The 25,942-nt window shown below is 40.0% G+C and overlaps 1 protein-coding gene across 30 annotated transcripts in view; it reads left to right on the top strand.

The window, feature by feature from the left end:
• Positions 1-25,884, top strand: part of ZBTB20 (zinc finger and BTB domain containing 20) — an 832,086-nt gene extending 806,202 nt beyond the window's left edge. For all 30 annotated transcript variants that reach the window (XM_073231612.1, XM_073231628.1, XM_073231618.1 and 27 more), the window contains one exon: positions 1,720-25,884. In XM_073231612.1, the coding sequence (XP_073087713.1) occupies positions 1,720-2,141 (422 nt within the window). In that variant the 3' untranslated portion in view covers positions 2,142-25,884. The remainder of the gene's footprint in view (positions 1-1,719) is intronic.
• Positions 25,885-25,942: the final 58 nt, after the last annotated feature.

Here is a 25,942-nt window from a genome sequence, read left to right on the forward strand (position 1 = left end):
AGAACAGTCATGTCTTACGATCATATGCTTCAAAACGCATCCCTTTATGTTTACAAACACAATGAAAAAGCTTTCTGATGAGGTAAAGTTTCATAAAAAGATCATGAACATATGGTGCTAACACTGAGCCTGGCACATGATAAGCAGTCAATATGTGGTGATTGTTTTCACTGCCATTGTTACAAGGCGTGTCGAAACTTTCTGTTTCAAGACAGAAAAACTGGAGACACAGTCAAGGCACATATTTTATTTGAAAGTTAATTCAAATGTAAGAAATAGGTTTCCTACCCTGATGCATAGTCCAAATGTTGAACTATTACGCTAGAGAGTTTCAAGTCATTGGGCTTGAGGCTGGGTTGTGGAAGAGCAGACAGGAGGACTTACTTCTCTGAGGTGGGTGCCTACATTGGGCAGCCAGTAATGAGGCAGGAGAGGTGGAAACACCAGATGTACGTCATCTCACCTGTCAAGAGCAGAGCTGAGAACAAACAGCAGTAACAAAATCAAGTCTCTATTTATTCAAAGAGATGTTTCAGGTCCATGGGCATTGCTTCAAAAGAGTACTTCATGTGGTCATTTAGTAAAATTATTCTTACTTACCGTACTGTTGTTAACAAGCTTGATCATTTGGCTTCTAAGCCAACAGCACACCAAAGCAGTAAGCTGAGGAGAAAGGAGGGCTTCAGCCACAGACTGAGAACAAAGGAAGAAAAAGTGTTTTTAAAATTCACCTACGAGTCCAAAAAAAGCCTATGGAAGCATTTACTGGGGGAGCGGGAAGATGGACAGTCTTGTAATAAGAATGCCACGCAAGTATTCCCGCACTACTCTTGGTGGTCTGCAAAGTGGTTTCATATGTATTTTATGTCAGCACGAGCCCAGTGAGGTAAGTAGGACTGCGTACCTCAGAGGCATTTGGAGATTTGTCAGAGTGCCTTGGCTGATGTTGCTCCTGGATTTAAACAGGACCATTTGACTCTGAGATCATCTTGTTGTCCACCACCTACTCAGCCTCCACACCAGACCTGGCCAATCTTCAGCTCAGTGCAGTTGAGACAGAATAGCCAACCAACTCTTTCAATTATATTTTAGAACGGTTTCTGTCTAAAGTAATTGCAGTTCAAAGTATAGCTCTTCAGAATGGCTTGTTCCTCTGTTGGCAAATACTTTGCAGACCTATAATCATGGCTTAAGTGTATTTAATAGACAATATTGGAAATAGAGACTTGACCCCAAAGGGCATGACTGTGTGACCACTTTTCTTAGTTCCCAAAGATTTTAGAAAACCCTATGTCTCCAAAGATCTTTCCTTTCTCTTATTTCTTATATTTAACTTTATCAAAGAACTCTAACATGGATTTGTTTAATCCCCTAATGAGGACCCTGAAAATGACCCCCTTAAAGTAGCCCTGCCTTTTTCCCACAGAATGACTTTTGGGGACTTTTAGTGGGGGTACCTCATAGCTTTCCAAGAGAGCTACTATCTGGCATGAGGAAATGGAAACCTAGACTGTCCTGGCATCACCTGAAAGCAAGGCACCTCAGAACAGTAGAGGCCAGGATGTACTGGATCTTCCCCATTGAGGGGAATCCATTAACCAGACATTTTTTTTAATTTTGCCATTTTTGTTTTTTTGTCGTCTTGCTTTTCTGTCTCTCCTTCCCCCTCCTCGCTGTGTCTCGCTCTGTCCTGCTTGCTGTCCCCGCCCACACCAACAGGCGAGAAGCCCCACCAGTGCAGCATCTGCTGGCGCTCCTTCTCCCTAAAGGATTACCTTATCAAGCACATGGTGACCCACACAGGGGTGAGGGCGTACCAGTGTAGCATCTGCAACAAGCGCTTCACTCAGAAGAGCTCTCTCAACGTGCACATGCGCCTCCACCGGGGGGAGAAGTCCTATGAGTGCTACATCTGCAAAAAGAAGTTCTCCCACAAGACCCTCCTGGAACGACACGTGGCCCTGCACAGCGCCAGCAACGGGACCCCTCCTGCGGGTACACCCCCAGGTGCCCGCTCTGGCCCCCCTGGTGTGGTGGCCTGTACGGAGGGGACCACTTACGTCTGCTCCGTCTGTCCAGCAAAGTTTGACCAAATCGAGCAGTTCAACGACCACATGAGGATGCATGTGTCTGACGGATAAGTAGTACCTTTCTCTCTTTCTTATGAACAAAACAAAACAACAACAAAGAAACAAACAAAAAAAAAAGCTATGGCACTAGAATTTAAGAAATGTTTTGGTTTCGTTTTTACTTTATGTTTTTGTTTTTGTTTCGTTTCATTTTGTACTACATGAAGAACTGTTTTTTGCCTGCTGGTACATTACATTTCCGGAGGTTTGGGTGACTAATAGTTTTCCCAGCTTCCCTCGGATGGTGGCCTTAAGGCCTGGTAGTGCTTCAAGAGGTCCACTGGTTGGATCTCTAGCTACTGGCCTCTAAATACAACCCTTCTTTACAAAAAAATCTTAAAAAAAAAAAATTAAAAAAAAATTTTTTTTCACTTGTGAAGAGCACTACAAAAATATATAACAAAATCTATAAGGCCTACTGTCTTTAAGTACACCGCTTGCAGTGTTTCAGTGGACATTTTCACAATTCTGGCCGCTTGGACTTCACAGTAACCAGTTAAAACTGTGGAATATCACTTCTGGTTGGAAACCCAGAGGAAAAGGCCCTGCTGTTTTCCACCTACCACACTGTCTGATTTCATAAAAGGGCTGTGGGGGTGGGAAGGGGCCGTGGGTTTGGTGGTGTGGGAAAGGCGAATGGCAGGCTTCTCCCCCAGATTCTGCTGGGGCCCACACACCCTGGCCCACCTCCTCCATATCCCCCTCTCAGCAGAAGCCAGGAAGACTCGGACAAGCATCAAGCAACAGTGGCTATCGTATTTATTCAGTGTCTTCGCTGAGCCACAGCCTCAGCACAATCAAGAGGGACTTTCATGAAAGGCAGGAATGCAGATTAAACAAAGATATCAGAGGTTTGCACCTACGTTTCTAGGTACAAGAGAAGGATTATTTCCAACAATCTTTGCAAAAAAAAAAACAAAAAAAAGTGTCAGGATATATTCTTGTGGAAGAGAAAAAGAAGAGAAATGGAGGGTGGGGGGAATAATAAAAAGTTCTTGAGGCTTTTTTAATTCAAAATTTTATAGAGGGGCAAAAGTGACGTTTACCAGATAGAATGCTGATTTTTTTAATATATTTACAACAGTATTTGTGTAAAAAAAAAACAAAAAAAAGTTGAGATTGTTAAAAGTAATTTTTCTTTTTCATTTTGGTTTTGCATACACTGCCACCAATCCCTTCTCTTTTATTTTATTCCACACACATATATATATTTTTTGGTAAGTCAAGACTGTTAAGGTTAGCGATACTGCTTCCAGATAGAAAGAATAAAAGGCAATTAAAGTTATATTTGAAAGAGAGGAAGGATATTTTCTTCATATTTTTTTTAATTTTTCTTAATTTTTATTATTTTAAGTATTGCCTGGGTTGATGAGGGCCTCTATGGCCAGCCCATCCCTGCTGTAATTTGAACTGCTGCTTTGTATTTACATAGGTAGTACTTTGACTTTTAGCAAGCTTGAGTTGCTCCACTGAATATTTCTTTCCATCGATTCATTTAGAATTCTGTTCTTTTTCATGGGAGGGATGTCATCTTTCAGCAACAATTTTCTTGCTTCTCTAAAAACTCATTGGGACTTATTATTCTAGACTTTTCTATTGACTTTACTTTTTTTCTCTGATGAAACACTAGTGGTCTAGCGGTCTTGACAAGTGGGTTCTTCCTTTTGTGGTCAGCCGGGAGGGGTTGTTCACAACACCCACCGCCATACCTCCCTCACCCTTCACAACTACAGAGAGTGGTGTTATCAGAAGCCTGTAACAGATCAGGATGCCTTGATGCCCAAATTAGTTTCTTCCTTTCAAATATCACCTTCTGACTGTTTCCACCATGGTTGAGAGGGCTAAATTAAGACTGTTGTTCTTAGATGATTTATTAACCTTTGCTTTTTGGAAAGGCTTTCAAGAAATGAAAAATTTCCCAGATGCCAACATCCATCATTCAAAAGGCCACCAACCCCCTGCATCATCCTTGGGGCCACTCTCTCTTCCTAGCTGGGATTTCTCTCCTCAGTCCTGATCAAGGTATTGTCATAGAGGTGTTTCCCCTGTAGACCATGTCCTGAAGGGATTCCAACTCAAATGTAGAAAAATTCTTAAGTCTATTCAAAACTCCAAAGGTGATTTCATGGCTGGGCATATTTTAGCACACTTCAGAGGAAAAGTAAATCTTTAAATAGAGCAGAATGCCCAACTACAATTTAAAGAAACAAGCAAAGAGAGTATTTTAGTTTCAAAATGTCTTTGCAACAAATGAGAAATCTTCCAAAGGAAGGAACTCTTTGATGACCCCATCAGTTTTACTCATATATTCTAGACATTGGTTAATAACTTGGATCTTTTCCACGAGTTCTTGGTGATATTTAGTAGGGTTAATGCGACTACAGTACATGTGAGTTTGTTCTGGTCCTGTGGCCCTCAGTTCAGTGAATGTTTTGCTGAAAGTGTTCATGTAGATTTGGATGGTTGACTATTGGGTATCACCCGTCATGATTTCTAAAGAGACTCCTGCCAAGAACTATGTGTCCAAAACTTACTTGTTTTAACAGTTGGTGAGGAATAACTTCAGAAATTTCAAAAATCCATTTTCTCTTGCTGATTTTCTTTAAAAATAGCAATGTTGTAACACTCTAATATTTCCACTTACTACCAACAGAGGGAGCATTAGTTAATTAACCAAGTCACGGAATTGTTTTGAAATTTTGAAAAGCCATTCAACCCATGATATCAAAAAGAAAAAATTGGCATTAAGAAAAAAATGTTTTAATCTAGAGGAAAATGACATGAAATCACTCAGCATAAAGTTATAAATGAGAGAAGGCCAAAAGCCACTTTAAAATGTTTTAAATTATTCAACAGTAGCTCATTTAAAATAGTGTTCTTATTCAAACCTTAACAAAGTAGACAACATTTATAGTACTGCCAGAAAAGTGGATCTTGAGTGCCGTTTGGGGCCACTTACTATCTGATTCTCAAATCTGAGGGAAACTTACTTGCCTAACGCTGCTTTGCTACATAAAAAGCTAGGCAATTAGGTTAAAAACCTTTTGTTAGTGAACATGTAGGGGAAGAAGTTCCAGTAGGGTTTGAAATCCTAATATTCATGCTTTCCCTTCAAATGAAGTATCTTTTTTAAAAATGTTGAGGATTCCCAAAGAATTCTTGGTGAGGTGATGCAATCATTATAAAAAAGTGGACCGTCCAGGTTTGCATAGTGGTAGACTTTTTCTTACTGTATATATCTTCCTCCCAAACATCTCCTAATCTAACATCACTGGCAGATTGTTCTCTGGAGAAAGGAAGAGCTAGATTGTAATGTAGAGCTAGATCCAGTCTAAGAGAGCAATGAACTTGCTGTGGGGCCATTACTATAATGTTTGGGCATCTGAAAGGGCTGCTTTCCAAACTGGCCTGCATTTTAGAAAATAAACCTATCTGTACCTATTTCAAAAGGCTAGAGATGCTTCTCAATCCTTACCTTCAAATTAAATAATCACCAGCATCTTAGGAAATGAGGAAACATACTTTGCTTGAAGACTAGAGAACTAGCATGGATTCCTTTATCTTTTAACTTCAAATCCAACAAGCTTCATACATTCAGAACTTCATACAAGGATGCTTACAAGTGCTAAACAACATTTTTTTCAGTAGCCAAGCTAAAAAAAAAAGAATAGATAAAAATGAAAGCGAATGTTCCAGATGTAAGACTCTTAGGAGAAATACAGGGAACAAGAATTGGTAGGTTTTAGCAATTTATGATTTCAGCCTCAATTAGCTGAACAAGAGAAAGGAAAAAAGTTAAAGGAAAATATTTATCTCAAGATGTTTACATACTTCATGTAAAATAAAATTTCTTAGCACTAAAAACATTGGTAGCATCTCAGTATAGTGGATTTTTCCCCCTAATTACATAATGCCAATATTTGTACCCAAAACATACCCACATATAGCCTGAAAAAATATAGCCCTAAAAAAAGGAAGGAGATAGAATACATAGATCTGATACAAATCTACATATGAGAGAAGATTGAGAAACAAAAAAAAATATGAAGTGAAAATCAGTCTTTATATCAAGATATTTTTTCCTATGCATTTTAATTGAGTTGTTACCTTGAGCAGAAGTAAGTTTTATAGACATTTTCCTCCCCAAATTCTAATGCTCTGAATCTGTGCCATGAGTAAGATTCCCTGCTCATGTTCCGCTGCAGTCCATTCTTCCCTCCCAGGCATCTTAGGGGTCACTGTAGCTCTTGGCCTTAAAAAGGCAGATTTGCTTTGTTTAAAAGTCATAGTGGTTTTATTTTGTATCATCCCAGTACGCTATAAGGACCAAGAAAACCCTTTCCAACCCATGAACAGTTAGAATTTGTGTACTCTGATATGAAGAGAGTAAAGGTTTCCTCTGGGTGTGTCTGTTTCACGAAAGTCCTAATGCCTTGACCTACATGTACTTCTGTCACACAAGCACACAAAGAATGTGTGCCAGCCTAGGCCCCGAATCATTGTTTTCCCTCAGCACAGAAATTGAAAATGAGATGTGCCCCTTATTAAATCCCTCAGGGCCCCGAGAGAACATAATGAAGGCTTGTATCTAGTTGTGGCTCCTCCATAAAACTCCCAACACTGTTGCTCTGAGTTAAAGGGGTAAGGAAGTAGGTTTGGAGCCTTCCTCTGTTGCTGTAGAAGATGTTATTTAATTAGTTAGGGCTGAGAACAGAGGACATGTGATTCTTCAGCAAAGGTATCAGATCAGAGATGCAGATCAGGGCTGCCTCTGCTGTAGCCCCGGAGGAAAAGGACCCAAAAGGAAGGTGCGGAGGAAGAGCAGACAACCTGAGATGCCCTTGGGATTTCGGACGAGGAAGCCTGCCCTTTCTGTTGTGACCTGACTCTTAAAAGAAATCTTCTGAAAGAATTGTTTAATTTAGTAACGAGTTGAAGTCTGGGGTAATGGAAGCCCTGGGGGAGAGAACAAAGGGTTTGCAAAGTATTCAGCACCCAATAGTGTGAAACCGAAAAACATCCAATCACAACACGAGCAAGTTTGGCGAGAGGTTTAGAGAAACGTCTGGGCTTTTCCATGGGTAGGGTTGACAGACTCTCTTTTGAGTGATTTCTGGCTCTGAGAAACCTCTTTACTCACAAGAAAAGAACTTTATTTAAATGGCCAGTTTTGTCCCCCAGAGAAAGAAATTAACAGAATAAAATAGGACACTAAAGACAGAACCATGTGACTTGGTGACTAACAAAAGGAAGGGCATGCTAGGATTTCAATAGACCCCCTAATTCCATAGAAAAAACAAGGCAATCCAGTGCCTCTCCATCTGCAGCGTGCTAAGAGCCCAGCCAATGGGCCTTTCTGAGGCTGGACACAACTCTCCAACTGGGACGGTGGCAGCTTCTTTCTCTTCTCTGTGTTTTCATGGAGAAAAGGGCTGTTCTCTTAGGTGCCCAGGAAATAGATTACATGGGGCAAACTTTCAAAAGCAGTCTCTAGCCTGGTGCCGAGGCTGCACACAGAGACAAGGGGCACAGAAGAGCTGTTGCTTTAGAGAGAAAATGTTTTCCTATTCCCAAGGGCTCTCTGACAGTTGCCATTATTGATACTGCTTGAACCCTCCACAAGAAGGAAAGTTGTGATGACTCACTGAGTGTTCTGGACCCCCAGAAGGTGGGAACTACTGACCCAAAGCATCGTTTCTAGGACTAGATATTAGGATGATTAGCCTAACCAAAATACTCCAGAGATTTTTCTAAGTCTCTGATCAGTTTTTTCTCCTTTAACACTGATTCCATAGCTGCCACATGAGCAGGTGTACATTAACAGATCCCAGAAGATGGTGTGAAACACAAGGGTTTGTTTCAATTGCTTTGCAGGGGAAGTATGTTTCACGGCAGGAGGGTTAAAAGTGCCCTGGGTGGAAACAGGAAGCGTCGTCTTTCCACACCACTGACCCAGATTCCAGTGGTTCTTCAGGCTTTCAGCCTGTGGCTCCATAAACGGAATGCTTTCAGACTAAAATCTAATCTGAAGTGACCTCTGTTAAAAGTATTTTCACAAGAAGCCACTTAGAGGAAAGAATTATTACCTTAAATCAGAAAGCCCAGGGAAGAGGACAGAAGATAGAGAAATTGGAAGGGTGTGAAGACGTGGACATTTCTTGCTCTTTAATGGTTGCATTATCACAAAAATGAGCCCTATTCATAAATGAAGACGATGGAAACAGTGACTTTTGGGGGAGGTACCCAGCTTGCCTGGAACTGGCTGCTCTCAAGAAGTGGCTGCTATTTCCTATTCTTTTTCAGTGGCCTAAATCTGGGCTGGATGTAAAACAGACATCACACTAGCTAAATAGTGAATCCCACAAGACAGGATCATAGGTACCTGGGATGCCACTTTTGATCATTTCCTTCACAGAGAGAACAATCTCAACAAGAAGCTTTCTTTCCCTGTACAGTGTGTATCACTAAGCTTTTTTTTCTCGGTTTAGTGAGCATCTGGTTTGTCTGGTGGTTCTTTGTTTAAATGCAAATTCACAACTTTCAACTCTCCAATGATGGAGAATAATTTGCAGATCATAGGGAAAATCTAACCACCATTATGGGAGTCCTGGCTTTTGAGATACCTAATTCAGGGGTAAAAAGTCCCCTAACTAGCCCTCTTTCAAATTCAGAGGTTTCCTTGTTTCAAAATGCCTAGCTGAGATTCTGATACACCCAAGATAGGGAAAAAAAAAAGAAGTTAACCCCATAGAAGACACCTGTGTCTACTAATGTTGCAACAGCAATTTGTTCCTGCCCAGCAAAATCATTGCAATTTGTATATAGATTCTAGCCATGAAAGGGACTTAACCCATCTAGTTTGTCACAGCTGCTGTCCCAAATGTCTGTAAATGAGAATCGTTACACAGGTACACAGGCAAGGCGAGGTGCTCTCAGTGCAAAACTGTAACACATTCATATTCGCCAGTGACAACAGGGTAGATTCTGAAATTTCTGATTAGTCAAAGGTCTCACATACCTTATTCTGTTCTGTTGCCTTAGTTGGCGCATCAATGCCGTCCACAGGGTGCGCTGAGGCTTTAGGGCATTGTGAAGGGGCCTAACCGTCAGTCATTTTCTCCTTGCCCCCTTCATGAGAAACTTGAATGTGCTTGTGTGGAGTAGAGCACACTTAACAAACTCTGCCCTTCTCCTGGGTTTACCAGTGTGCGCACGTGTGTGTTTGCATGCTTACCAGTAGTCCTGGCAGGGAGGAGGGTGCGTGTCTCAAAGCACACACAGGCATTGGCCCTGGAGCATAGATACGGTTGCCTCTTCCCACCACTGTGCTCAAGACTTGTGGCACCCTTCCCAGGAAGCAGTCACCTGCCCACTCTGTTGCTTTTTGTAGCATTTCAGAGTTGGGAGAAACAAAGGCAGCTTGTTGGATCCACAGCAAACCTACAGTGACAGGCTGTTTTCCTCCCAAAGAAGGTAAAACAGAAGTACTCAACTGGCGAGCAGACAAGGGGGAGCAGCAGTCTGGGTCTCTTGCGGAGGAGGGAGCACTGAGGCCAGGCAGGCCTGTACAGACTTTGGCCTAAGCCAGCCCGAGGCTTAAAGGCCTCCATTCCTTTCCTCTATGCAACCCAGTGTGTGCACACGAACAGCCACAGCCACCCACTTGTACATTTTACTCCCAAACTAAAGATTCCCAGTCCTGTCTACATCTGCAGGACATCATCGTGATTCACAGACTGTGTCTCCTGAAACCAATGTGGCCTTTGCCGAAGTCTTTCCAGGAGTGAGTTGTTTACCATGTCTAGCAAACCAATAGACTCGAGGGAATAGTTTTTGGAATTCTCTACAAATGCATGGCTCTTGCCCATCTCTAATGTGAGAGTAGAATGCCATTCTCATGTACAATCCTGAACAAATGGCCCTGGCTCTTATAGTTGACTCTGAAAGGTGGCCTGGAAACAGTTGGGATTCAGCTTTTTCACTCCCATGCCCTTCTTTTTCTAGATGGTTTATTACTTTTTATGACATGTAGATTATTTCTGCTAATTTACAGAATTCAGAGGACATTTTCTTTCCTCTTCTATTTTGGTGACTTTCTGCCTCCCCCCTTAAGTAAGGCTACTTAGAGTTGCAATCTTTTTGTTGTTACTATTTTTAAAAATGTATATTGTCTTTCTATATCCAAAAGAAGTCTGTGACTGTAACCATAGGTATTTCTTTTTACTGGAAAAAATAATGATTTTGTCTTTTTTTAATTAACAGTTCTAGTGACTTTGTGGAATATGAGTTACTATTTAGGTATGCTTACTTAAGTACAGTACACTACATTGCAGTATTTCTGAAAGCTAGAACATACACATTATATATAACAAGTTTATATTGAAATATATATTACATTATATTCATTTTAACTTTGGAATTCTGCCTATGACATGAGTTGATTGAAATATTGGTTCTTTGCATTTATCACCCATCACCAACCCACTGCAGTTAATCTGGTGCATTTAATAATAATCATTACTGCTCTATTTTGCTTTTTATACTATCAGCTTCAGTATTGTCTTTATAGGATTATAGATTTTTTTTTAAGAGCTCAGACTTAACACATGTAGGAAAGTGAAAACTTAACTTTTAAGAAAATGGTTCTTTTTTTTTTTTTTTTTGGTGTGGCAATACAAAGAGGTTCATATTCAAAGTGATCTTGTTTAGCTGACCCTCTCAGTATCTGAAGAACAAAAGAAGTGCATATGAATGTATCTGTGATTTCCCCTCTCGGACTGTCACTGTCTATATTTGAATTTAAAATATGACCAGGGGGCTGCTTACCCTATATGGTCCAACCAACAATTAGAGGCTGCATTTGAAAGAAAGGGCTGCTCATCTGAGAAGCTTAGGGCAGTGAAATGCCTGTTGTCTCAACTTGTCCCTAACTCTGATTTTAATAGTTTTTTTATTGACTACTGTCTGTTTTTAATATGCTTATGATAATTTTAACTAGTCTTCAGTCCTTCCCTGGAGGCAGTTTGGCAATAGAATACTCATTTTCCTATGAGATTTTTAAAATAAAACCAGAGTTTGAGGAACTTTTTCATGACAGAAGCTGATGGAAATAGAACTCAGAAATATGTAATCTCATTTTTCAGTCTGCTGAATCCATGAAATGGTGGCTCGTGGGTATCTGGCCCTCAGTATCTCCATTTGCCTGTTAATGTGGGGGTTTGTTGCCTTTCTTCTTTGATCAGGCCATCATGGAAATTTCAGAAATTAGGTATCTTGTCTTCCTAGCAAGAAATATTTTCAAATAGCATCTTCAGATAAAGAGTTTCCTCAGCTTTCCCCAGCTACTCAACCTAATGCTGGAAAACTCCACAGCTGGTTAACCTTACATCCATCCTGGGTGCCTAAAGCCAGTCTCATTCTCTTGGTTCTATATTCAGGACGAAAGGAAAATGTGTTCATAATCCCCAGTGTGAAAACCCTCCCACACTGGACCAAAATTAATGCTTCTCAATGTAAATAACACCAATTCCTAGCCTGCATCTTTCCTAGTATGTTTTTATTTTCAAATCCCATCCCATTCGACTGTGCCCCTGCCCAAGTCCCTCCCCACCCTCCTTACCCTCTCAGTGCCCTCCACTTGTGAAGTCTGGTACTCACTAAGAACTCCCTCCTCCAGTCTACTTTGAAAGGGCTAACTTATATCGAGTCTAATAGCAAAATTATCAATTTGTTTATCCAGTATTGCCTTGACAATATGTCAACTAAATACATCTCAACAGGACAGACATAATTGTACATTGGAAGGTAGTGGGGCTGTTCCTCTTCCAAGGGATCAGGTAATCCCCAGCTTGTACCAACTTTATTCTTTTCCTCTTTTCTCTTGCTAAGCCTTTCCCTTTATTTCTTGTTTCTCTCTAAGACTACTTTAAACCTCTTATTGTAGAAGTTATCAATATACTTTTGAGAGTGGGAGGCCCTGAGTCACAGTTTTAAATGTCAACTGTACTAGCTGAGGTCATTAATTCCTTTCACCTTTACATTTGGCCAAAGATAAAGAGAAAAATATTTTCTGGTTTTTTTTTTCTTTAAATACCACAGTGTTCAAATTCCTGATATGAGTAGACCATTTCTGAGGGAGAAAAAAAGTCATCAATGTCAATTCTTTCAATTCCTGCAAATATTTAGCTGAATGATGTATTTACCAGGTATTAGATTTATAGAAATCTAACAAAAGGGATACCATTTCAAAATAATCTTGGTAACTGCTCCAGCATAATTGAGCTCTTCTACAACAAGGAAAGCTACTTCCACTCAAACACATTATAGGAAACAAGAAGAATTTTTATCATTTATTACCTTTTAAAAAAATAATTCTTTATTGATTTAGGATGTTAAGCAGTTTACTAAGAGATGAAAATATCTATAAAGTTTTTAAAGTTTCTACTTTGCAACCAGCTCTTTTTAAAATGTAAACTTAATGTGTGTTTAAATGAAAGAATAATAGAGTTGGAAAAATACTTGAAAGACCATGTAATACACTCCTTAGTATCTAATATTCACCATATAATCTGACCATCTTATTTCAATGAGTTACAACTGTCCGGCTGCCAGATCATTGCCTAAAAGACTGATACCACTCTATATCTGTCCCTTTACAGGATGATCATAACCTGATCTTAACAGCAACCCTGTAGTAGTCTTTCCTAGCCCAACTCTCTTGCATTGCCTTTTGTCTCCTATGAGGACAGATTCTGTGGCATATAGAGTGTTACCTGGTTCTGTGTGCAGGCATATCCTTTCATTTCTTGCTTTACCCACTGACAAACAGAATCAATGTTTAATATCAGAAATCTATTCTTAATTTGGCTTGAGGCCTGACCTAGCTTTCATCTTAATCAAACCAGCTAATAACATCAGCTCCCACTGCAGACAGCAGTGAGATAAAGAGAGGGTTCAAAAGCCTTCCTGAATCACACCTCTAGTAGGAAATCAACATTTCTTAAAGTCAGTATTTATGATGCTTAAGAGTGCGATCACTTGGTTTGTTCTCCTAATCAATCCTATCTCCTTCTCTTCCTTTGTCCGTTCCGACTCCATCTTTTTTTAAAGTACTCTCCTCAAAAGTACTCTTCTCAGACATTGGATTCTGAAGAAATAAAAGACTCTTTTAAATCCTAAATACTATCATTTAAGTGCAGCGTGGAGAGGATCTAGTTCTGATAGGTCCCATCTGGTCCAGCAAGGATTTCTCCAGGATGCTTTCTTGACCTCATTCCTTCTAGTTCCCCGAGAAGAGTTCTAGCCCTGATATTCAGGATTTCTCACCACAACCTCTGCATTAGTCCAGTTTAATGTCTAAATCCTGTTTACTATTCTAGAGACTCCAGGATATGAATTTCTTGTTGCTTATGAGCCTCCTGCTTTTCTAAGCTGACAGCTGTCAGGAGCACCAATCGCCCTAACAGTAACTAATGCAGCAAAATAATGGTCAAAACCATTATAGTATGTATTTGGGAGGACAAGAAGGGATTTCTTTCTTCTTTTCCCCCATAAAAAGCTTGCTTCCTTCCCTCCCCCTTCCCACCACAGTGTATTTCAGAAAATCTGCATCTCATTTTACAGTTACTTAGTTTTAGGATTTGCAAATATACCTTAGCAAATGTTCTGAGATTGAGGCTGGTAGCAAACCAGTTTATTTTCTGCACTGGACTTTAGGACAAGTGTGCACAGATGCAATTCCTTCAAAGAAAGTGAAACTAACATAGTAAAGCAAAGGGATAATACTTTTACACATTAAAACAGTTGTTTGCTATCTGTACACCTTGATTTAAACATAATTATTAGTTTTTAGAAACCTGAAACTGGAGGAATGTGTATTTTAGTAGAGTTTGTTTGTTGATTTGCTTGTTTTCCTTTGTCTCTTTCTTCTCAATATAGTGAAAGGTTTTGATCCTTCAGTTTGATACGGTCCATGGCCATAAACATCAGTCACATAACCTCCCACCCTTATCAGCCTCCTTTTCCCCTTAGAATGAAGAGCCTTCCATTCTACTATTCATGAGTCTTTTCTCCATGAAAATCTTTTCTTCCTTTTCAAGTAGCACTTGACAGCTTTGAGAAGAGAAATTCTCTCTGCATTTTCAGGGTAAAAGAGTTAATATAAAAACTATTCCTTGAGAAAGAAACCCTATTTACCTAAACTAACCAGTCTGGGGCCAAAGAATGGGAATTGATGGCAGATGAAGGTCATGCATTTTACACTACAAATCCTTATTGCTTCCTCAAGGTGTTGCAGTAAGGCTAGGAATTAATTAATTTAAAGAAAAACTTATTTGGATGTTTCTTATTAATATCTAGTGCAGAATACCCAGGAAAGAAAAAAAAGAATGCTCCTAAAATGTCAAAACCAATTGATTTATAGGTTTCTACAATTGTTCCAATTTCTTTTCTATGCATTTCAAACTTGTACATGTTTGTGAGATCTTAAAAAGAGAAACATCTGCTTCTCCATCACTTCTTATCTCCCACACCTGGCACTGGAAGCGATAGTCACAGAGGGAGATGAGCACTGCATTGCCAATCTGTCATCCACCCATACCCCCCACCCCCAAGACAGGGAAAGAAAAACCCAATTAGAAACTTTTTAAGAAGGAAATTATAGGGCTTCATTTGAAAGCATACTGTTTTCAACTCAATTTACAGATAGCCTGACAACCTTTTTATAACCTGTCTTTTGTGCTATATTTCGCATTCTTGCTCAATCTTTAAAATAATTGCAATGTCAACTAAGTGAACAGAGGAAAAGCAAAGAGGAGAGACAGGACAATGTGATAGGACTAAATTTGATACAGTTCTGGATTCCTAAGGCCAGTTCTCAGGGTCACCAGCTAAAGTTAACGCTGCTCACCCTTTGCCGTTCATGCCCATCCTCACTATTACAGTCCTGAGAATTAGTAAGATAACCTCACTTCTTTGTGACTTAAGACTTCTTTTAATAACTATCAAAACCATATAAGGGAAACTGTAGAAACCCTTGATTGCTCCTATATCTAATTTTCTCTCCAGGGCATATGCAGAGAGATAACTGAAAATAAAATAATGGTTTCAAATTTAATACAAGATTTAGACATAATCTAGACGCTTTGTGTACATTCACTGCCAAAGGGTTCTTTGAAAAATATATCTAGTCAACTCTTCTCCTGCTCTCCTTGGGACCAACTTTGATTTGGAACCATCTCTTACGTAGCTTTGCAGGAGGAAATTTTCAAAGGCATAGTCAGCAGTTAAATTCCTTCCTTCATCCCACTGATTTGAACCTCAGTTTTCTTGAGAGGCCAATTGAGATACAAATTAAGGGTAATTTTCATATTTCTAACTAACATTGTTTTTTGCACTATTGTTGAAAGAATTGTGGTTTTCAGAGTAAATGAAAGCAGGGTCTCTTCATCATGGCAAACAAAGTCAAGAAGTTGATAGTATAAAGAAAATGTATAGTAACTTTACATTTGAAAGTAGTTTGAGGGTGTTGACTCCACTATGCGAAATGCCTGTTTCAATAATCTATTCTACACTAAGTATTGAGACTCCTGAGACTTCCAGCATGCATGTGTGGTGGGTATGAGCGGACAGACAGATTTACATTTGGAGAGTGGAGACCCAGACAAAATGAAGGGATTGATTCTTGAGGATTATCAAATGCAAAGCATTTCTGTAGAATCACTCAATACTACAGTATCCCAAACCAATTCCAGATTAATCTTAAATGAGAAGTAGGCTCCATAAGATATCCTACTATGAATGTTTTTTTTTCTTACAGAATAATACAAGAAGAGGTACAATGCAGACTCTTTAATTTTGATGTAATAATTCACTTTTATATTTAATAGTTGTACTTTTTATGTGAGTGTGCTGTTGAGCTATTTGTACCAATTTTCAATCATCCTGAGAGGGGCCTTGTGAATTTCTGTGTATGTGTATGTAGATCTGTATTTATGTGTAGTCAGAAAAAAAAAAGTGGGGAGGAGAGTAAGGAGGGGAGGGAGAGGGTGGTCAGTGTAAAGAAGTGAGTGCTTCTAGTGTCCCTATTTATGTTAAGTAAGGTGGCTGCTGCCTGCAGCCCTAGAAGAATAGCTGATTGCACTATTCAAAAATAAGAGCCCAGCACTGTTAAATTTAGGGTCATATCTTGGGAAACAGAAAAGCTTTATCTTTTTCTGTACTCATTCCCTTCAGCACCGGAGCCATTTGACATGATGAAAACCATTCAATAAAAACCACTACTGACCTTTGCATTAAATAGCTATTTTCCTCTTCTAAATACTACCCCTGGTTTCAACTCACCTACTTTCCTTTATTTTCTGCCTACAGACTTAATGTTTTAAAACAATAACACATAGGTGCGTGCTAGTTATTTCTCTCCTTTGAGCTGAAACCAACAGGGGCAATGCAAGAGATGACTGGCTTACAGAAGCGTGAGGTCAAGACTCAATTCCCCACTTCGGGGCACTGGTAACCTTTAGTCAGAGCTGTTTAGGAGTTGAGCTTGGGTCTGTTGTAGAGCTTTTTTTTTTTTTTTTTTTGCACTAAATATGACTGCACTGCACTGCACTACTGAGATGTCCTGACGTGTGCCAGGGGAGTGTGTTAGGAGGGTGGGGGAGAAGGAGGCAAGTTAGGAAACTAGAAGCATCACAAACATGGAGGGTTATTTCCATCGTGTTTGGTCTTAGCCGAGTTGGTGAGAATCTGGGAAATCTGCTGACTCTTGATCAGGCCTAGAAACTGCCGTGCTGCTAGCATCTATTTTGTTTTTCAAAGAAGCTGTGTCAGTACAGTAGATTGAAGACGGTAAGAAGCTCACCATTGTTGTCTCCAGCTAGGCTTTCAGGAAGAGGTGTGACGGTGAGGCAGCCCGCCTCGGCCTGCGCCGGCCAGCCCTCTGCTCATGCGCATTCCAGCGTGGCAGGTGACTGGTATGTCCTCCTTCCCAGCAAAATCTGACCTTGTCCCTAGTGGAGATAGCCTCTCGGCCTGAGCATGCTTTTCCATCCCTGGGTAAACCTAGATCAGGCGAACCAAAGAGGAAGGCCAGGCAGGTGGTAAAATCCTTTAAGATGGCAGTAAGGGAACAGTGCAATAAACACTGAAAACCAGTGAGCTGAAAGCTTTGTTTTCAAACAAGCTAGGCCAACTTTGAGACCGAAGGAAGGGTGGCAGGATCGATCAGAGCCTACTTACTAGCTGCTCCGTCATAGACTATCTTAATTAAGCAGAAGAACTTAACAGTGCCTAAAAGTTTAGTTTTGAAGTTGTTGGATTTTTTTTCAATTTTTCTCTTTTGGATTTATTTTTATTGCCTTTTTAAATCTTAGAAGTAGTTGAGTTTGACAGCTTTTTAGTGACTATGAATAAAAGAATATTGCACCACAGAAAAAGCAATAGATTATGTAGAAACTAAGAACCGAAGAGTGAAGATGCTGAAGGACTATTCCAGAATCCAAGGCAACAGCATGGAAGACTGGTTCAGTAAGAAAGGGTCACAACCCGTGCAAATGGCTGGTGTTGGATTTCTCTGAATGTCACCACAATGTGGGGGCAGCCATTCAGAAGACCCTCAGTTGAGGCCTCTTTCCTAGGATTCAACATCAATATCTCATTCTCTCTCCTCCTTAGCATCCATCCAAGTCTCCTATTACAAGTCAAAAAATTTTTAAGGAAGCTGTCAGCCTTGCTAGTCAGAAAAACCCATTTCAAGCTCTCAGAACTAACACAAGCAATCCCTTAAGCATTCAAAGCATTATCTCAATTTTAAATAAGAAACTCTAAATTCAGAGCTCTTAATAGGTACTTACAGATGTGTATTGGGTAAGCACTAAGAGGATATTGACTGCGCCAAACCAAAGCTATAGAAAGAAATAACTGACCTTTTAAAATATGTTCCCATTAACTGTCCTAGGAGACTTCACTTGAGGCTTTGGAAAAACAACTCCTTCCTTGAAACTTGCAGACCCATTCCAGTTATGTCACCAAAGATTTTAATCCCTGGAGCTCAATCTCCTCTCTCCCAGACAAAAGTAATATAACAAGCTCAAGGGATATGCTTCGGTGGTCAAGGGATGACCCTTTGATTTTCATTCTCTTCACAATGATACTTATAGGAGACTTGCTAGAGGTGCTACTGAACTGTCTTTTTGACTTAGGGTTTGGTCAGAGGTTTAAAAAAACAGGGACAAAATAAATAATAGTACCTGACACTGAAAACTAGTCTTATTAGAGTCATGACCTGGAGACTGATGGAGAGAAAGAAACTTCCATGGGAGAGAGTGAGCTCAGTCAGTTAGAACCAAACAAGGACCATAGGGAAATGAGGGCCAGCACAGACACAGAGTGCTGTGCATGGCCAGAGCCAATAGCAGGGGCAAGTGGGGGAGTCAGACACCTGGCCAATGAATTCAAGTACTGAAAAAGCCACGGTCTGGGTTTCATAGTGGTTGCTGGAGTGGTTAAGGTGTCCATGCCCACAGCAAGGAAAATGCTGAGGCTGATGTGTTGTGATGGTGCCTTTCTTGTGGTGGTGAGTACGAGATTAATAATTTGTCTGGTTAGGCTCTCCTGACCATCTCCCCCAGTTTTTGGAGGCGGTCTGAAGGGATAGTCCTCACTTAGGATGAAGGGACAGGATATTGCTCCTGGAATGATGTGATTTGATGATATTTGCACTAGATTCTAAACTCTACTTTAAACTGGAGCAACTGAATGAGAGAAAAACCAAGGATAGTTCAAAGTTAAAAGAAACCAAAAGCAGTATTTTGTGAAAAATGCCATTTCTTCTTCTTTTTTTCTGGAAGTAAACTTCATACTTGTTGATTACCAAACTCAACTCTTGTCAATTCTTTTCCTTCCCATTTTTTCCCACACTGAAACATCAGTGTGGATTAACCATCTGATAGGAATGGTTAACATTAAGGGCCTCTGTCAGTATAACTTTGCCCCCCCTACTCTGCTTCATCAGGGCATGGAGTAGTGGGGCAGGGATCCTCCAGGGCCAACCAGCTCTTATGAAGACCAAATAGCACAGATAGCAGACAGAGAGCTGAGCTGATACAGATTTGCTCAGAGGACACTAGGGTCTGTAGCTAATCCTAAAGGGTGCTCGGAAAGAGAAGGAAACCAGTGTGAGGAAGAAACAAAGGCAGGTGGCACCCAAATGTTGTCCCGTTCTCATTCCTTTCTTTTTCCCACCTCACCTCCACGTCTGCTCTGTCAGAATTACCTTTCATCTCATGTATTAGATGTCACCAGAAGAATGATTTGGTTTCTTGGTTTCTCTCTTTATCAGTGAGCTGGGAACTCCTCCCAAACTAAAACCAGACACCACCAGCGTCTCCCCTGTGGCCCACCAGTTTCTCAAATGCTTGTACCTGGTCTTGACTGGGCAACTAAAAAAGCTGGGGAGCTTTGGTGGGCTCAACAGCCCGTCCATTTTATTTTCATTTTGTTTCCATTTCCATTTGAATTTTGAGTGATCCTATGGAATGGTGGAGATCACTGGAAGGATTTGGAGGTTGCAGTTCTAGGGCACAGATTGTCAGGAGTTTGTATTACCCAAAATATATCTTTCTACACCTGTTTTCAGTTTAAACTGTTGCCCTGATTATAATTTCTATTATATTTGTGGTTATTTTTATAAGAATAGAGTCCATTTACTATGTTTATTTGAGTACTTTTTTTCTATTCTCCCCACATGGATGCAGTACCAACCTGTTAATGAAATATCTTTTTATTATATTATTAATATGTAATTCTACTGTAGACCAAAAATATAAAAACAAATTTGTTCATTTTAAAGATATAAAGAACTAGTGAGTAAAAGATTAAGAGTTGAAGGAAAAGACAGAAGAGCAGTGGTTAACTATGTTGAGTTAGAAATCTAAGAGTAGCCTTACCTATTTTTTAACCAGTGCTTGCCAATCATACCATAGTTGGGATTATATAGTCTTGGCTCCTTCATGCTTATGTTCTTTAATTCTTGTTTGTCTGTTTGTTTTTCTTTGATGTAATTGAGGTTGCACATCATGCTATTTTTGGCAATGCCTGATTTTATTATATTGTACTTTAATCAGTCATTTCCTTTAGAAGGATGGGGAAAGGTTTTATTTCTTCTTTTAATTTAAAATTTGTTTAATGCACTGGAAATAAAATTGGACACATTTCACTGTTTAAAAAAAATCAGAAACAAAACAGAACAAAAACCACAAAGAAAAAACCAGCAATCAATTAAGCAACAGGAAAAAAAAAAGCTATGAAAAGAAATCTATATATACGGAATACACATACAAAATATATCCCACATGGAAGAGAAATACCATCAAATAAGAAAAAAAGACGTCATTTAAGCTACAATGCTGAAAATATCAAAGAAATCTGGGTTCAGTGGGGATGGAGAAATAGGGCATTCCTTTGAGACCTAGATTTGGTCATTGTCCCCGTTAATGCCCACACATGTGAAAAGCGGGAGAGGTGACTGTGAGGAAATAACCCCAGCCTTCCTCATACCATTGGAGTGCTCCGTTGCCTTTTATCCTATGCTGGAGCTCCATTCTGAGGGGAAAAAAAGTGCAATGAGAAAGTGGCTTGTATAGAGGCATGTGTACTGAACATAGGTGGACACGGTTTAGTGTCTGCCCACGTACTACTTCACATGTTTCTTTTCTCCATGAGGACTTGCTGCAGTTAGTCCTGCGACCTGAGAGACTGTAAATGACTCATGTGAACATCCCCTAAAGCTGAAGAACTTTTTGACTCCTACCTGATCTCCCTTCTTTAACATTCCCAGATACCAACAGAGCCAGCTAACCTGTGCAAATGCACAAGGAAAGGAAAGAGACACGCTTTTCTCAGCCCACTGGCTTTTTCATTTAACAGTTTGCTGGGTTTTTCTGGTTTTGTTTTGTTTTAGCGAAGGGGTGGGAGAGGATGTAACTTCACAATCCTAATACAGTAATCGTTTTGCATCTTCCATGTTTTATGCAAAAACAAACATTTAAATCAATAAATATAACTGTGCCCTAGACTGAAAGTTAATGTTTAGGAGAGGAAAAAAAAAAATTGTTGGAAGTTTTTCTACATTTTTTTGTGAAGAATCTTTTTTGGAAAGGAAGGATACATATTTTTGTTGTGTAATAATTTTCTATTTTTGAATGCATTTTATTGGTACAAGACTGTTTTTTTGGTGAAGACATTATTTAAAAAAAAAAGAAAAAAACTAATTGAAAAGTTTGCCCTTAAGGATATGCTGCAGTTTTGAGGTTAAAAAAAAATAACTGATTCAAGATGCGTGTTAAAAGTTGGGATTATATTGTTGTTTTTTGTAATTGTTACAAGAAGAAGTTTGTACCCACTGCTGTTTATTTTGTTTCAGATGAGTAACTAAAGGGATTGTTCTTGTTTTATTCTTTTTTTAGAGAAAAAAAAGCTATTTATGAAATGTCAAAAACACTGGACTGTGAGTTTAAGTGTGGAAGCATTTTACCACCCTGTGTCTTCGACCAGTTATGGGAAACCCCTTTTCTCTTCCCTCCTGCCTTAGCCTTGCCAAATGAGTAAAACCTAACAGCTGTCAGATGATCTAAGCCACTGAAACCCTGCTTTAATTTTTACGGTTAAAAAAGTCAGAAAACCAAAGTTAAATTTGTTTCTGAAATCCCACTGTCCGTAGCCCTTTTTTGTATGACACAGCCCCTCGGCTCAGCCTCTCCATCTTAGATCATTGCCTTCATAAGGACCGGGGGGCCAACTCGGGTGCAAAGAGAGGCATCAAGGTGGTGAGCCTGACCTCTGAGATCTCAGGAAGTCAACGTGAGTGGGACTTCAGCCTCTCTGTGGGCAACTGCTCTGTCCCATCCTGCAGCAGGGCTGCCCCAGGAGCACGCTGCTTATGCCACCCGAGCAGAGAGACTCCTGTGGCCTCCACCCTGGGCTTCTAAGCCCTTCCTTACTGTGGTCTCCAGAATAGCTTTGCCTTTCTCAGCAGCCCACATTCCATTCCATGGATGGGGCAGGGGAGGAGGGATCCAGCTGAAAGAAATGGCTGGGGAAGCAGTGAAGGCCCTCCCAGCACTGGAGGTAGGGCAAGGCCCAGCACGTGAGGGATCTTGCCTGCCTTGTCTTTGGATCTGTGGACTGTCCATCCAGCTGCTCACTGTGAAGATGGAGAGGCAGAGTGCCTGAAGGCTGTTCAATAGCTTTTCCGTATTTTTTCAACATTGAAAAAATAATTTTTAAAAACTGTGATTTTTAAGAAAATCATTTGGCTGGAGGGCAGGGAAAAGGGAAACACCATAAGCTGTAACATGATTAACTGGAGATATTTAACTGGGGGAACTTTCTAGACCAAGACAAACGAATTCCACTCTGGACCCTAAAGCAGCCCAATCTGGAGACTGTCAGTGACAGAAAGCTGAAGAGAGGCCTCCATTTCCTCCTTTCTCCTTTCTTCTCTCTGTCTCAGAATGCTCTCCTGTCTTCCCTCTCCAGCTTCCTTGGACTACTGCCCCAAAGGCCCTTGGACTCCCATCTCATGTGTGTGCACACGCACACATGCGCCGCCCACACACAAACTTACAAAATGCATTGTTCTTAAGGATTGTGGGACCGAATAAAATCATGTGCCTTCATTTTTCCTTTTATAGTTAGATGAACCTCTTCTTTTTTACACTATTTTTTAAAAAGGGGGAGGTTGAGGTGTTAATGCAGGACTTGGGCATCATTTGAGAAGTAATTTTTGCTTAACACATTCCCCCTGAACATGAAACACAAACATTTCAATCCCCTCACGATGCTTCCTGGACATTTAGGGCCTAAAATAACCAGATACATGACAGCCTAAACCCATCTGATTTAGAGCAATTCCTGAAAATTCTATCTCCTAGACTTTTTTGATTTTTTTATCAAAAATAAGGTGAGCAACGGCAAGCAGCCTTGTTCTCCCGATTTGGTGCTTTTGCATGTGGCATGGGGTGGGCGTGGGGGTGGGGGGAGTGGGCGTGTTAGACAAAGGGTGCATTCCTAAAGATCTCTGGTGCTGAAGGGCCTCGAGATCCTTCCAGAGACTGCATTTGACACATTTCAGTACACACAAATGAATGGTATCACATGCAATATTTTAATGGAGCGATGGGAGAGGCTCTTTGAAACGGGGTTTTGCATCTTTTTGTAACATTTTGATTTCTCTGGTGCCTTATTCCTACTCGATGCTGGCACTCACATACCCACAGGGAGCCGACACGGAAATCAGCCTCGGGAGCAGGCAGGGCTTGAGCACGCGGGAGCGAGGGGAGGTTGGTGTCAGTGGGTGGGGAAGGGACGAGATGGCATGTCCCAAGCAGGAACTGCACAAGTCCACACAAAGTTAGCAATTTCGACCTGCCAACACATCGCAAACTCATCCTTCCTCATCTGAGCTTTCCTTCCTTCTTCCTCTTCTGCCCCACCTCCTCCTAAAGGTGCTGCTGCTAAGGTGGCCAGAGTCCAGAACGCCCAGTCGTCACTCAGGCACAGGCCTGGCGCTGCCACATCAGCCCCCGGCACGAGCGGACCCAGATTTCTCTTGCTTGGGGCTGAGAACTGTCAGATTCTTCTCATCAAAAATATATTCCAAGGAATCAGTCAATTACAGTTATTCTCCATTGAAAATGCACTTTAAAAAATAAATTAAAGCTCCAGACTGTTCAAAATGTATAAAAGGAGCAGGGGAAAGATAAACATGTGCTAGTGTCTGAACCCAGTTCAGTTTATCTCCAGTTGAAACAATATACACTATATTATGTATAAATATATACACACTCCCTATATATATATATATATATCCAGATATATATAGTGTATATATTATACATGTATAGATGTGTAAATGTGCATATATACACACATGCACACAACAAAATCAGATGCTCATTACAAAACCAGATGCTACACAAACAGCAGCAGAGGAAACAAGGTTGGACTCTTGGAACAGATCACAAAAAATAAAAACAGCCACTTGCAGTGACTTTGGTCATTTCTGTATGTTCACAAGGAATGGATTGTAACAAAGAAAAAAGGAACAGTGTTAGAGAAAGAGAAAGAATGGGCGAAACCATCTTGATCCAATGGGAATGCAGTAATGTTCTATACCATTTTATCTGTTATTTATTTTAGTCATATTGATTTGATTTCAGTTTTTGGCTACTTAACATTTTTTTTCATTCAAGTGATCCACAACAAACTGAATAAAACTACAGTGAAAGCCCTTTTCAATGGAAGATGTCAGAGATCTCAAAACCCTTGGCCTGGCTCAGAACTACCATGTACAAATCAGTACTCTCTTAACGTCTGAAATAGAAACTGAAAAAAAAAACTTTTTTGAAGCACCTTAATGTGGTCATCCATTCAAGGAGTGGGTGCCACTTTTTTCTTTGAGCACCTTATTGACGTGTTTTGCTGTCTGCTGTCTTTCTGTTACCTGTTGGCTGAATGGCTAGCTGTTAACATACACAAGTGCACAGACCAGACGTCTGGGCATGTGTGTTCTCAGTGATGTTTATTGTGGTGACTGCTGAAAGGTGAACCCATTTCCTAATTTTCCCACCACAGTGTTGTGATAAGATTCTAAGAAAACCCTATTCCCTGCACAGAAATGTTTCTTATCACATTGTATCTTAGTATGGAAAGGAATATGGTCCCTTTTTTGCAATTGCTACTGGCCACACACACATGAGTGCACACGCGCACACACACACATACATATTCATTTGTCCAAGTGGAATTTTCAATGTCTGTGTGGGTGACACTGTTCATGCAGTTTCTATTCCCCAGTGAATTCTGAATGGTGGGCTTTTCTAACTAGATTGTCTTTCCAGACTGAAAACTTAGAAATTGGGGAAGAGTCTGGAAAGAGGGAGAGGCAAAGAAAGAGCTTTAAATTGAAAGAATAATTTCCCAACAAGAACCTGGGCTCAATGACTGCATAGATTATACCTTCCTATCTTTGCAGGTGGGCATGGAACACTGCATTTACCAATCTGTGTACCGTATAACCCCATGTATGCACACACACACATCCATCCATCCATCCATCAGTATAGACATGGTTTGGGATGAGCAGGTCAATAGTTTTGAGAGGGAGTTTGTTCCTTTTTTTTTCCTCATTATACTCTTAAATTGTTGTCAGTTATCAAACAAAAAATTGTTTTGAAAAACCTTGCATACGCCTTTTCTATCAAGTGCTTTAAAATATAGACTAAATACACACATCCTGCCAGTTTTTTCTTACAGTGACAGTATCCTTACCTGCCATTTAATATTAGCCTCGTATTTTTCTCACGTATATTTACCTGTGACTTGTATTTGTTATTTAAACAGGAAAAAAAAACATTCAAAAAAAGAAAAATTAACTGTAGCGCTTCATTATACTATTATATTATTATTATTATTGTGACATTTTGGAATACTGTGAAGTTTTATCTCTTGCATATACTTTATACGGAAGTATTACGCCTTAAAAATACGAAAATAAATTTTACAAGGTTTCTGTTTTGTGTGGAAGAGTAATTGATGTTGCTAAGAATGATGTTTGTTTTTTGGGGTTTTGTTGTTTTTTTTTAAATGTTACCAGCACTTTTTTTGTAAGTTTCACTTTCCGAGGTATTGTACAAGTTCACACTGTTTGTGAAGTTTGAATATGAAGGAATAATTAAAAAAAAAACTCTTCTCTTGGTTTCCTAGTGTGTCTTCTTTATGCTGTGGCAGTGTTTCTGCTTCAGAGAGCTCTCCAC

Source organism: Manis javanica, chromosome 3 (genome assembly GCF_040802235.1).
Source record: "Manis javanica isolate MJ-LG chromosome 3, MJ_LKY, whole genome shotgun sequence".
In the NCBI taxonomy this organism is placed as follows: Eukaryota; Metazoa; Chordata; class Mammalia; order Pholidota; family Manidae; genus Manis; species Manis javanica.